The sequence below is a fragment of the Fukomys damarensis genome, unplaced genomic scaffold (assembly GCF_012274545.1).
Source record: "Fukomys damarensis isolate Sample0158 unplaced genomic scaffold, DMR_v1.0_HiC HiC_scaffold_14, whole genome shotgun sequence".
Lineage (NCBI taxonomy): Eukaryota > Metazoa > Chordata > Mammalia > Rodentia > Bathyergidae > Fukomys > Fukomys damarensis.
In genome coordinates this window covers 33,548,810-33,562,040 of record NW_022900926.1, presented here as the reverse complement: position 1 = coordinate 33,562,040, position 13,231 = coordinate 33,548,810, and the positions used below count along the sequence as shown (strand labels likewise).

Genomic DNA, 13,231 nt, shown 5'->3' with positions numbered 1-13,231 from the left:
ATTGTTCAGTAGTTTGCAGTTACCACTGCCAACTAAGGATCAAGAGCCACAATGGCAGAAAGTGGGAGAAAGGATGCTATATTTATAAGTATATAAAAAGCCAGCTTTCCAACTGAAGTAAAAATATTTGTGTTTAAGCATCTGTAGTCAGAAGATAGGAAATGCTAAAGAAAAACAATTTTTTAAGTGTACAGTGTTTTTAATTCATGAATTATTTTATTGGTACATTTTAGATATATAACATTCATAGGGAATTTCTACTCGTATATGATTTATCTTGCTGCTGCTTTTTTCCCCATTCTCCTCTCCTACAATCCCTCTCCCCACCTCATTTACAAAAACTTTGTTTCAAATTTTGTCCTTTTTCTTTCTCCCTTCTTTCCTTTCCCTCTCCTCTCCCTAGTTCACCTTGTCATTTGAACATTTTCTTCCCATTTCCCAATATTTATTATTCATTTCTGTCTTTACACAAACAAAACAAATTTGGAGCTTAAAATTTGCCTTTATTCAAATCACAAGGATTTAAAAAATCTTACCATTATGAAAGTTTAAAAAAATATAGCAGCACTCAGTGCAATGAAATACTACATTTAATTATTTTCAAAGAGTTAAGGCAGATTTCTCACAGTTTACATGTGAGAATTTAGCATGATCCAAACTCAAATATCCATTTCTCATATCTTTCAATGTCTGCAGCAGATACTGACTTCGAAACCTTTTTTAAAGCCATCTCAAAATCTTCCATTGTTGTAGGCATATGCATTTCTTCTCTTGAAAGATTTCGGATTTCTTCCGGGGTCAAACCTTCAATTCGCCTTCTCATTGCCATCAAGGATGCATCCCTAGGTTTTGAGTTTTTTTAAAAAAGCCACAGTGTTACTTTGATTGAATAAAGAAATCTAATGCATGTGCTATAGTATTCTCTTGTATGGGACCAAACTATTGAATGTGCCCAAACCAGGCTGTGCACAGGCTGTAAAGACTTAACTCCACAATTGGCTTTTGAGAAGCAAGTCTGGCCAAAGCCTACATATGGATGTCAGAATGCCTCTTACCCAAATTCCCTCCCCAGAGTTAAAACCTTCTTTACTAAAATGACAAGGTTAATTATCAACCAACTTATATTTTGTCTGTTCTGTTCCTAATTCAAGAATGCTTTTCTTTTCCTTTACAAGCCTTGCCTACATCAGTAAAGTATCCTTAGCAACTACACGTTCTATCATGTAGCCCTTGACCTCAATCTATGATGTCACTAATAAATATCAACAGCTTTGGGTGTTTAAGGCCTTTGCTTGCTCAGCCTTGCTTGCACAAGCACTGGTCATCCTGGATGCCCATTTCTCTTACTCTTTAATTTTGTCTTTGTGTTTTTGTTTTGTTTTTAACCTTGCATCACAGCACTGAGCAGGAGATTGAAACTTGCCACAGGGGTCTCCAATATTCTCTAATTAAAATCATACTATATATGCATAGGTAGGGCTGCATCAGATTTTACACTGGAATACATGGCCTGTTCTAAGTTGCTTTTTAGCAATTCAGTCTTCCACTCTGATATAAGGATGCCATGCAATAAGTAACCGATAATGTGCATAAACCCAAGAAAAAGTGGAGGTACAATAAAGAAGCTAATAGTTGCATTTCATTGTAAATGTTTAATAAAATAAATAAGCTTCACAGAGACAGAATATGTTTGCCGGAAAACTTTTTTTCCACATAAAGTAAAAGATGTGAAGTTTCTCCTTTCCCCTTCTAGTTCAGAAACCTTGCATACCTCCTTCCTTTCACCAGCTTTCATCCTTTACAGTGGCTGGCATGCATGCAAAGGGACAATCCAGCTGCTTTATGTGCACATACATTCTCACCGACCATCGTAACCCTGAACGTGTGCTCACTTTGGAGACGAAGCTGGTGTCGTCAAGACCTTTGCTAATAAGTGTCTGCGCTAACTCAGGGATTAGGGTAAAACCTAGTTAACTGGATTACCTTTTTTCCCCTTCTCACTCCCATTCCCATCACTTAGGGTATGTTCACTAAGAACAAGATGTTCTTATTTACACCACGGATATGTCAAGTGTTTTAGAATCATTTCCCATGTTAATATCATATTGAAGTTGTGTGAATAATACTGAAATCCAATACAATTATAGATTTTCTACTTTACCCAAATTGTTCTAATATTAACTTCTTGAATAATAGCTTTAAGATGACTCTTCACTGACATGTGAGATACCCAAATTCTTACCAGCACCTGCTTTCACCAATATACCCAGATACCTTTACTAGCACCTAAAATTTAAAACTGAAACTTAAGTATGGTGCCACAGGCTATGACACCAGCACTCAGAAGCTGAGCAGGAGGATTATAAATTCAAGATAAGCCTGGGCAATTAAGGAAGACCTTGTCTCAAAAGAGGCAGGGGGGTGATATTGCTCAGTGCAAAGGTCCTGGGTTCAATCCCTAGTACCAAAAAATAAAGAAAAAGAAAGGTCACACTTGTGACCCTGACTTCAGAGAATGAAATGTGGGATGTGGGTCTTTATATTAATGCAGTATAAAAACTTAACAAGGTTGTGTTTCTTTGGAGACAGGGTCTCACTCTACAGCATAGGCTGATCTCAAACTCACAGCAATCCTGCCTCAGCTTCTCACCAAAGTGCTGGGATTACAGGTGGGTGGTACCATGTCTAGCTTTAACAGTTTTTACTCACAAAAACCTTACCTTCCAAAATAATGCTTACCTGCACACGTTTGTAATGTCTGCACCTGAATAACCTTCCATTTTTTCTGCTATACTTGCAAGGTTAACATCATCAGCCAATTCCAGCTCACGCAGACTTATTCGTAATAGCTCCTCCCTGCCTTTTGCTAATGGTAGAAACAAATTTTAAAATGTAAGCCTTCAACAGAAACACACTACTATTATTTCTCAAGTCTACTTTGTGTGAAGAGCTGTCACTCGATGAACTTTTAATTTCTTCATTATCAAGGCTTCCCAGCTCTAGATGTAGCCAAATAGTAATGCAAAGAAATGATAAACTATATTTATTTCTTTAGGGAAGATTAATGCCCAGTTGCAAATTAAACAAACTACTTGGCAGTTAACAGGTTTCAGACAAGATTTAAATGGGCCGGGGATTTAGCTCAGTGGTTCGGTGGCCTGCCTTGCAAGCTCAAGGACACGAGTTCAATCCCCGGTACCAAAAAAAAAAAAAAAAAAAAAAAAATTAAAAAAAAAAAAAAAGATTTAAATGATGATACCTGATGGTAAAGGAATATAAATTCGTTTTTCAAGACGTCGCCGTAAAGCCTCATCTATATCCCAGGGGAAATTCGTAGCTGCCAGAACCATAACCATTTTTGAAGGGTCATCATTTTCAGAAGCACCTCCAACACCTAAAGGGATAAGGAAAGAATAAAAAGAAATAAAAGCTCAGCTATATAAAGATTGTTATATATTTAATACACTAGTACAAGGTAGTATAATCTTCATGCCACCTAAAGATTTAAAAAGCTAAGAGGTAAATATGTGAATTTTTAATCTAAGGAAAATGAATTTCTGTAATATGCAAAAATATGACTCAGATTTAAGCAAAAGATCAGCCCAACTAAACTACTCAATTCAAAATTTTTTCAAAAGCATACATAACCTCTAAAGTAAATTTATGTACATTAATTTTTATTTCAATTTCATGGCTAAAGATAAGAGATAATATATATATATATATATATATGGGTGACCTGAGGATCCCCATTATTTCAGACATGTCACCACTGATAATTTACAAATTTACCACCGTTACTCTTCAGACTCTGCCAACACCTCTGATCCATCTGGAGTTGTAAAAATTGACTAAAAGCCCTGAGCTAGCACTAGAGGTAGAGCTTGACCCAGTGGTGCTGGACCCTCAGCAACTTGCCCCAGCCCAAGTCACAAGCACAGACATATCTACCATCCATCTGAACCAGCAGCTCTGCTTTCACCCTTCTGCTTGCTTCATGCTCCTCGGAAGTCCCTCTGCGACTACAAATGGAGTCAATCTCATCAATAAATATGGTGGCTGGTGAATAAAATCGAGCCTAAAGAAAGAAATCATGCGATACTAAATTTTTATTTCATTTAAATAATCTATGGGCTAGCAATTTGAAAATGGTGAAGCACCTGCCACAATATGCACTTTTCTCTCTTGTCCTCATATTTGGGGGGAAATAAAATTGGAACAACTAAAATATAGCTTCTAATATAAACTGACATACTTAAATACGATATAACTCCCATTCAATAACAACACTATGAATATTTGATAAAAGTACAGGACTATTCTGTACACTATGATAATATGGCTAACTGGTGGAGAAACATTTCTAGATATTGGTAAGTATTCTAAAGCTAGAAAAATTTGGTCAAAGAGAACCAAAAGCTTACAATTATATAGAATCTAAGAAATTCTAATTAAATTGCCATTTTAAAATTTGACTACTAACAGTACTGTATATTTTAATGCTCTTAAGTAACTTAGAAGAATCAATTTACATACACATCCCCAAGTTTTAACTAAGAAAAATTCACCATTTAAACCATTTTAAAGTATAAATTTGGGCCAGGAATGTGGCCCAGTTGTACTATGCCTGCCTAGCAAGTGCAAGGTCCAGAGTTTGATCCCCAGTACTGCAAAAAATATAAATAATTTTTAAACAAAGTATAAATCTAGTGTCTTCACAATGCTGCACAACCATCACCACTATCTAACTACAGGAACTTTTTATCTCCTAAAAAAGAACTCACACTTTGACACAATTTGTGGCAACCACCAATTTTTTAAAATGCTTTTTATGTTGCTCTTTTGAGACAGGGTCTCATTATGTAATTCAAGCTGGCTTTGAACACACTATGTAGCTCAGGCTGCCCTCGAACTTGCAGCAAACCTCCCACCACAGCCTCCTGAGTGCTGGAATTATAGGTACCACCATGCAACCAATGATCTGTATGTCTTTATGGATCTGTGTAGGTCATGTAAATGAAATCATACAGCATGTCTTTCATGTCTGGCCTCTTCATCTACCCTATTTCCAAGGTTCATTTATGTTGTAGCATATAATTCTTTAATTCCTTTTTTATGACTGAATAGTATTCCCTAAGTTTGTTTGGTTGGGTTTTTTTTTTTTCTCTTTTGTTTTTGTACCAGGCTTGAACTCAGGACTTGTGAGGCAGGTACAGTGCCACTGAGCTAAATTCCCAGCCCTATTTTTGCTCTTTAAATGCATATCTTTCTCAAAATAACAGCAAAGATCAATCTGAAGGTTAGTAGGTCTCACTCAAGTGTTATCTCATAAATACGTTTTTTTTTTCTGGTAGTAAATAATAATATCACTCTTGAGACTGAGAAGCAATTTAATGTGCTAAAAAGTTTATTGTTAATCATTATTTAAACCAAATAAAGATTTTTTAAAAAACAGTAGGGATAACAAACAGCATTTGCATACCTGAACATGCAACCACACCCGGTCTATCAGTTCTTTGAACCATGAGGTTATAATCTAGTACAGCATTCTATAAGAGGCAACTATGTTAAAAAAAAAACCCTGCATCTAAAGTATGGATTTATCTTTCTTCACTTGGAAAATCCAAATATATAAGTCCCACTCTCTTTTCTAGTCAAAACTTTGGATTCTAAGTTGTTCCCACCACCACCACCCCAATACTGGTGATTGATCCCAGACCTCACATATGCTCGGAAAGCAACCTACCTCTGAGCTGTATCCCCACCCTAGGGCCCCATCCCATGCTTTGTGGTACTAGGAAATGAATCCAGGACCTTTGCACTGAGGAACATCCCTAGCCATTTTTTTATTTTTAGGACAGGATCTTGGGAAGTCTCTTAAGTTGCCCAGGTTGAGTTCTAATTTACAATCCTTCTCTCAGCTTCCTACACGCTAGGATTATAGGTATGTGTCACTATACCAAGCTCCAGATACCTTTTTTTTTCGACACAAGGTCTCAGTTGCCTAGGCTAGTCTCAAACTTGTGCTCCTATTGCTTTAGGCCCCCAAGTAGCTAAATTCTGTAATTCTTTTCAAAGGTATAATTTCATTTTAAATGGTCATTACTTAGGTTTTAGATACTATGTGTAAAACTTTTTGTACTTCCTTTTTAAGAAATGCAGTTACAGGGCTGGGGATTTAGCTCAGTGGTGCCGCTCCGCTGCCTGCCTCACAAATGCAAGGTCCCGAGTTCCATCGCCAGTACCAAAAAAAAGAAAGTAGATACATGGGGAGGGGAGTGGACAATGGGATAAAATAAAATTGATTTTTAAAAATGAAAAGAATGAACTATTAAAGTATCCAATAAATTCTCATTTGAAATTCTAGATAGGAACCATACAGAGAACTTATATGAATAAAATTTAAAATTCAATCCCTGTTGCCACACAAAGCAAAAATGACTAGACTGATTCCTTTCAAGTACTGAGGGAATACAGAACAGTCTCACTTTAAGGAGAGACTGTGAAACACGCCAGACTGCTTTCGGCTGGCCTGGGAAGATGCTGTGAAGAGATTTTCAATGAACACAAATCGATTCTACCTGCACTGCACCCTTTCTTCTGATAAGAGAAGTTTGTTCATTTGTAAACCACTGCGTTTTTATATTCCACTACTTCAAAAGAGGCCATATCTACTCAGAGTTCCATGGATAATTTAGGCCAAGGCAATCAATCAGATCGCTGCAGTTCTGTGACCAAAGATGATGGGCTCAGGAATCAGCATGTGACTCAAAAGAAACCAAATAATCTCTGGACTTTTGCCTGAACAAGTGGAACTTGTTCCAATAACTTCACTGGGAACACCACAAAGACAACAAAAGTAAGATTTAAGGGGCATAGTGGCGCACACCTATAATCCCAGCACTGGGAGGCTGAGGCAGGAGTTTCACTGTGAGTTCAAAGCCAGCCTGAGCTACATAGTGAGACCTTATCTCAAAAAAAGATTTAAGATTCTGAGAGTTATCTTAGCCATTTATTTCATGAGCCTGCTTAAATTCAAAGCCCAGTCAGCTAAGAAAAAGATTCCTAAGGGCATCTGATTTGATGACTCCTGATAGGCCTAATAATCCGACAGGTAACTTCTGAAAATTCCCTGTTAGTACTGTTACTGTTATATATTGTTTTTGTTTAAATTCATTTTACTGGGTTTCTACTGAAAATAAATACAACAAAAATTATGTTTTTTTAATTTGTTGCCATGCCACATGAAAAATACTAGACATTTTCACCAAATTTAAGTGGCTTGCTTGCTTATTTGTTTGTTTGTTTATTGAGGCAAGGTTTCACTGTGCAGTTCAGGCTGGCCTTGAGCTCACTATGCAGCCCAGGCAGGCCTTGAACCTGTGGCAATCCTCCTGCCTATGCTGAGATTACACAGCATGCTCAGCTTAAGTAGCCTATTTAAAATATAGGTCTTAAGAATTGCTCAACAATCATTTGGAGGGGTCCTGGGAATGGAGGTACATTAAAAGTGACATCATCTATAGTAAATTAAAAACCAAGATAGGAAAGGCAGTGCAGTTCTAGCCAGTGAGGGTCCATGATTAACAGAAAAAAATTAGCTGGCTTACAATATGATCTCTAAGTTCTGGTCACCAGAGCAGAATCTCCAAACAGTAGGCACTGGTCTATGAGTCAGCCAGTGGTTGAGCAGACTAGTCCAGGAATAGGGAATTACTGAATGGTGGTTAAGGTTTTCCCAAGCAGTTTCAAAGAAGCCAATAAAAAATATATATATACCTTCAAAAAACTCACTATTAAAAAAAAATAATGCAGGCTGAAGCAGGAGGCTCCCAAATTCAAACTTGGCCTGGGCAACCACTAATTTACCAAGACCCTGTCTCTAAAAGACTTTAAGAGCCCTACTAGGAGAGTGAGGCCTCATGTGAAGGGGTCAGTGTCAGGCTGCAGCCATGGCCTACTGCCAGCAGGAAGGGAAAGATCCAAGAAGACCATGAAAACCCCAGCAATGCAGAGCTGCTGGCTGATTACCCCAACGATCCATATGAGGAACATGGTCTGACACTGCCGCACAGAGACATAAACTGGAACTGCCGTGTGTAGGAAGAATAGCCAGCAGCCCCTCTGGAAAACAGTTGAAATTGGCTTTCTCCTGCTTCTACTACTGCACAGAGGACAGCAAGAGATCAGACTGTAAAGGCTAGTCTGGGGCCACACGGGAATGCATGCAAAATACCCACACCTCTATCCCCAGGAAGAGGAGGAGGTGGAAGAGGAGAGGATAGGTGGGGGAAGTAAGAAGAGGGAGAAGCGGCAGCCAACAAACTATATAGAGCAAACAGCTCTGAGTCCATTGCAACCAGAGAGGAGCAATGCAGCTCGTGATGGCCACGGTGAGGAGCTCTAATCCTTCCACCTCAGTGACACGGACCTTTTGCAAAATGCTTCTCCATTGCTCTCCAAGAAAGTGTCTTTCCCTCTGTTGGTCTGTGCACTATTTTATGTATAACTAATTTCGTGATCTTGGCCGCATGATATATCCAATGAAAAAAAAAGTGGTTGTGTGTGGTCCTACATAAACTTGTCAGCAAGACAGCTGCTGCTTTTGATTGCTCTTTTCTCAGACTGCCCTCAATTCTGCCACTGTGCAATAATGTGCTGAATGTCCGCAGCAACCAAAAATCGTTATCCAGGAATATTTCTTGTGAGTGAACTGATTTATTATGATCTGTAATAACCCTGTTAGGAGCTCTTTGGGAAATAAAAATAGAAGCACAAACATCTCCCTTTTAACAAGCTGGTGTGGGGCCATTCCCACCTAAGAGAAAAGGCCGGATGGTCAGATATGTATTTCCCAAAACCATTTTGCTCTTGAGCATGAGAGGGTCCTGACTTCGTTCCTGACACAGTCTGATTCCCATGTTTGCCTGAGCTCCAGGTGTTCTACTCTGGAAGGTGGGAGATTTGAATCCTCTGATTCCTAATTTCTTTCTACACAAAAGGCTGGTTTTCACTGTTCTTGTTTTTCTGTTTCAAGAACCCTGGTTTGGGGTTTGTGTTCATACTAGCTCAGTCTGGTCAGATCCAATATTATGGAGAGGTGGGTGAAGATCTGATTATTACCAGAACAGTGGCCATGAGAGGAAAAAGTATAAATGAAATATATGATTCCTGTTTTAAAAGAATGTTTAAAGGGCTGGGTAATTCCCAGTACCAAAAGAATGCCTCCCCTCCAAAACACCAAGCCAAACCTCACATCAGCTGGGTGGTACACATTTGTAATCCCAGCTATTTGGGTAACTGAGGCAGGAGAATCACAAGCTCAAGACCAGCCTAGGGCTGGACATGGTGGTGCACACTTGGAATCCCAGCACTCAGGAGGCTGAAGCAAGAGGATTACTGCAAGTTTGAGGCAACCTGGGCTACGTATTAAGTTCAAAACGGGTCTGGACAACATAGCGAGACCCTGTCTCAAAAAGGGGGGGAGGGGTCGAATTATGACATGTAGGCTGCAGCAGACTATATCACTGAAAGCTCTAAAAGGTCTGCTATCACTGGCCTAGGCAATATGTGCAACCTATCTCAAAATAAACAATTTAAAAATGCTGGTGCTGGTGACACAGTTCAGCACTCTCTGGGTTTAATCCCAGTAAAGAGAGATAAAGACAGACAGATAGACTGATACAGAGAAAGAAGAAAAATGGAAACCGACCTTACATTAAAAAATAAGCCAAACAGGGCCAAGGATTTAAACTCAGTGGTTCCAGCACCTGACTCACAAGCACAAGGACCCAAGTTCAATCCCTAGTACACTCCCCCCAAAAAAACTTAAACAGCAACAGTTAGTATTTATTTATTGAGCTGTGCATCAAGCTTTTATATTAAGCAACTCCTATGCATTAGCTTGTTTCTCCTCACATGACAGGAGTAGGCTGTATATTAATTTCCTCTTACGGATGAAGTAACTGAGGACCTCAAAGAGAGCAATTTCGTTATAGCTCATCAGCCAGAAATGTAACTGAGGTGGGATTTGAACCCAGGCCAACTGTATTTTAAAGACTCTATATTGAACACTCTATTTAGCTTGAAAAAAAAAAAACTAATTATTCTAGAATGTTGGAAATATACTATTTTTTCCTCACGGGGCAAATTGTCTATTTAAAATAATCCAAGAGTCTCCATTAGGTTCCTATTGTGCCATGGACTAGTAATGAGCCATTAGTAAATTGTTATAGTTTGTCTCCTGGCTTATAACTTGTCTAAGAGGAAGGAGAAAGAAAATAGAAATTCAAATAGGAAGAAGTCTTTTCATAAATGGGACAACCTGAAATTGCAAAACTTACAGTTTGTTTTATTCTGAGTTTAGGAAGGAAGACCTGACATAATATTAGCAATGTTCACCTAAGGTTTTATCCACCAAGATTAAAGGTTCATGTATTACTGCTATCTAATAATGTAAATGTGCTAATACACATAGCTAAATTATTTCTTAGTGGCAAGACTGAAATTAAGTATAACAAGGCTGAAGCACAAAGGATCGTTGAATTCAACCACAAACACTGCCAGAACTTGTTGAATTACATTTGTCTTCTAGATACTGACATTTTTGGAGTGGAATTTTTAAAAAAAACTAAAAAGAAGGAAAAAATTTAAGATTGGGTCATTAAACTCCAGCTGTTATTTGATACAGCTAACAGAATGCAGGTGATCTAAGTCCCATAAGCATTTAGTATTCTTACCTTTTGGCAGTGTTAAAATACTGCATTTACCACATCATCACTACGCCTATTCATTTTAAAAAATCACAGTAATTTTAGACTCCTTTAGGAGATTAATGCTGATCCATAATGGGAGCATGCTCATTAACTAGCAGACGTGAATGAGACTGGAGAGGAGACAAAGTGGAACTCGGGCCACTCGTGTTTGTAAAGGAGGTGACTCAAGGCCACAGGCATCACACCCTGTGCAGAACTGCTGTGCCCCCCAATCCACACACTGGACAAAGTCACACCTCGCTCGCTCCCCTTTCCCGAGTAAAGTTGCTACCCTTATCAGAGCCGTCTCACACATTCACCATTTCAAACAGCAGGCGAACAAGCTTCTCAGACTCTCCTCGGTATTTGGAAGTCAGAGTTGATGAAGAGACATTGAAGAACGTTGTCTTGCATTCTGTTGCCACTGCTTTAGCAAGGAGGGTCTTGCCTGTGCCAGGTGGGCCAACCATCAGTACTCCCTGTTGGGAATACAACAGCTTAAGCAAAGGACTTATTTGCTAACATTTTGTTTGTTTTGGAGACGAGGTTTCACTATGTTGCCCAAGCTGACCTCTAGACCGGATCCCTCGTGACCCTTCTTCTCCTTTAGCTTTACCTGTCACAATGTCTGGTTTGCCACTGTTCTCATTTGCAATAATTACATTATTAAGTATCAAATTTCAACCAACTTAAGACAAATAAAGAACAAACGAAGAAAAACAGAAGGATACTTTATCAAAAATGTACTTTTTTCTATTCCAAAAGGAAGATAACCACATTATTAAAATTTGGAACTCAGAGATGAGGAACAATACTTTATAATTCCTATACTCTAACACAGGTACAAATAACATCCAGATTTATTTCCTACTAATCTTTTTGCTCAATTAAGTTTCATTTTACATAGTTTACTCAAAATGTCTACAGTTTTGCATATTATCACTTAACATTTAAAGGAATTTTTTAAATAATAATTGCAGCACTCGGGAGGCTGAGGCAGGAGGATTGCTGTGAGTTCAAGACCAGCCTGGGCTACATAGTGAGTTCCAGGCCAGTCTCAATTACATAGTGAGATACTATTAATTAATTAATTAATTAATTAATTAATAATTGCAAAGTAATAATAATAATAATAATAGTAATAGCAATTGCAAATTATCTATCAGCACATTTTCCGAATCCAAGAGTTTTACTTTTTGGTTTTTTTTTATGGTTTCTTTACGTATTTATTAGCCCATCACTTTCCATCAGATGCAGATACTTCTTAGTTACTTTTTCATTCTTTTGTGTTGTTTGCTTGAGACAGGGTCTTGCTATAAAGTTCAGACTGGCCTTAAACTCACTATGTAGCACAGACTGGCCTTGAACTCATGATCCTCCTGTCTCAGCCTTCCAAGTGCTAGGATTACAGGTGTGTGCTACCAGGCCTGGCATCTTTTGTTTGTTTTTTGAGACAGGGTTTTGCTACAAACCAGACTGACTTTGAACTCACTGTGTAACCCAGACTAGCCTTAAACTTACGATCCTCTTTCTCAGCCTCCTTAATATAGGATTTAAAATTATGTACCACCACTCCCGGCTCATTTCTCAATTTCTTAAGAATAATTCCCACAAGTTATAAATTAAACAACATGCCAATGAAATGGAGTAGTTTCACAAATACAAGCTCATTCTAACTATTATAATGTTTCTGAACATCATTCCTATTTCTTACTTGGGGAATCTTGTAATAGCTTTTGGTCTAAACAAAATTTTTAGCAATACAACATACACTTTTTTGAGAGAGTACCATGGTGTAAACCCAGGACCTTCACACTGAGCTGTATCCCATACCCTTTTAATATTTTTTTGAAAGAGGGTATCCTAAAGTCACTAAATTGCCCAGTTTGGGCTCAAACTTGCATTCTTCCTGCCTCAGCCTCCCAGAGTGCTAGGATCACAGGCATACGCCACCACATACAACTCACTACATCTACTTTCTAATTTAAAATTTTCTTCACTCCAATTTCTCTCTACTTTCCCTAATATGGCTATGTGGAGAATACTGCCATTTACTCTGATGATACTATTAGAGTAAACTTACTTTCCATGGTCTTCTAATGCCCTTAAAGAATTCTGGCATCCACATTGGTAATACCACAGCTTCTTTAAGCAACTTTTTAGCTTCTACTAAATCAGCAATATCATCCCTGAAAGAAAAGATAACTTCATCAGCAACTTCTCGAATTACAGTGGAACCCTGACTTAGGAATTCAATTAGTTCTCAAGGGCTGGCTATAACTCAAATTAGTCAACTGAAGGCTCAGGCTCCTCTACACAGCCCTCAAAGTCTCTTTCCTGAATACAGGCAGATCTGAGTGTCCTTAGAGAGACATTGGCCCAGGATTTCTCAGTCAACCTCACAGAGGAAAGGATGTTGTAATATTTTGTTTTGTACTGGGGATCAAACTTGGGTCCTTGCGCTTGTGAAGGCAGGC

The 13,231-nt window shown here is 38.4% G+C and overlaps 1 protein-coding gene across 2 annotated transcripts in view; it reads right to left on the bottom strand.

The window, feature by feature from the left end:
- Positions 1-430: 430 nt before the first annotated feature.
- Positions 431-13,231, bottom strand: part of Katna1 (katanin catalytic subunit A1) — a 39,685-nt gene continuing 26,884 nt past the window's right edge. For both annotated transcript variants that reach the window (XM_010607730.3, XM_010607729.2), the window contains exons 6-11: positions 12,838-12,943; positions 11,075-11,233; positions 3,952-4,078; positions 3,260-3,394; positions 2,740-2,866; positions 431-842 (exon numbers count right to left, since the gene is read on the bottom strand). In XM_010607730.3, coding sequence (XP_010606032.1) covers positions 644-842; positions 2,740-2,866; positions 3,260-3,394; positions 3,952-4,078; positions 11,075-11,233; positions 12,838-12,943 — 853 coding nt within the window. In that variant the 3' untranslated portion in view covers positions 431-643. The remainder of the gene's footprint in view (positions 843-2,739; positions 2,867-3,259; positions 3,395-3,951; positions 4,079-11,074; positions 11,234-12,837; positions 12,944-13,231) is intronic.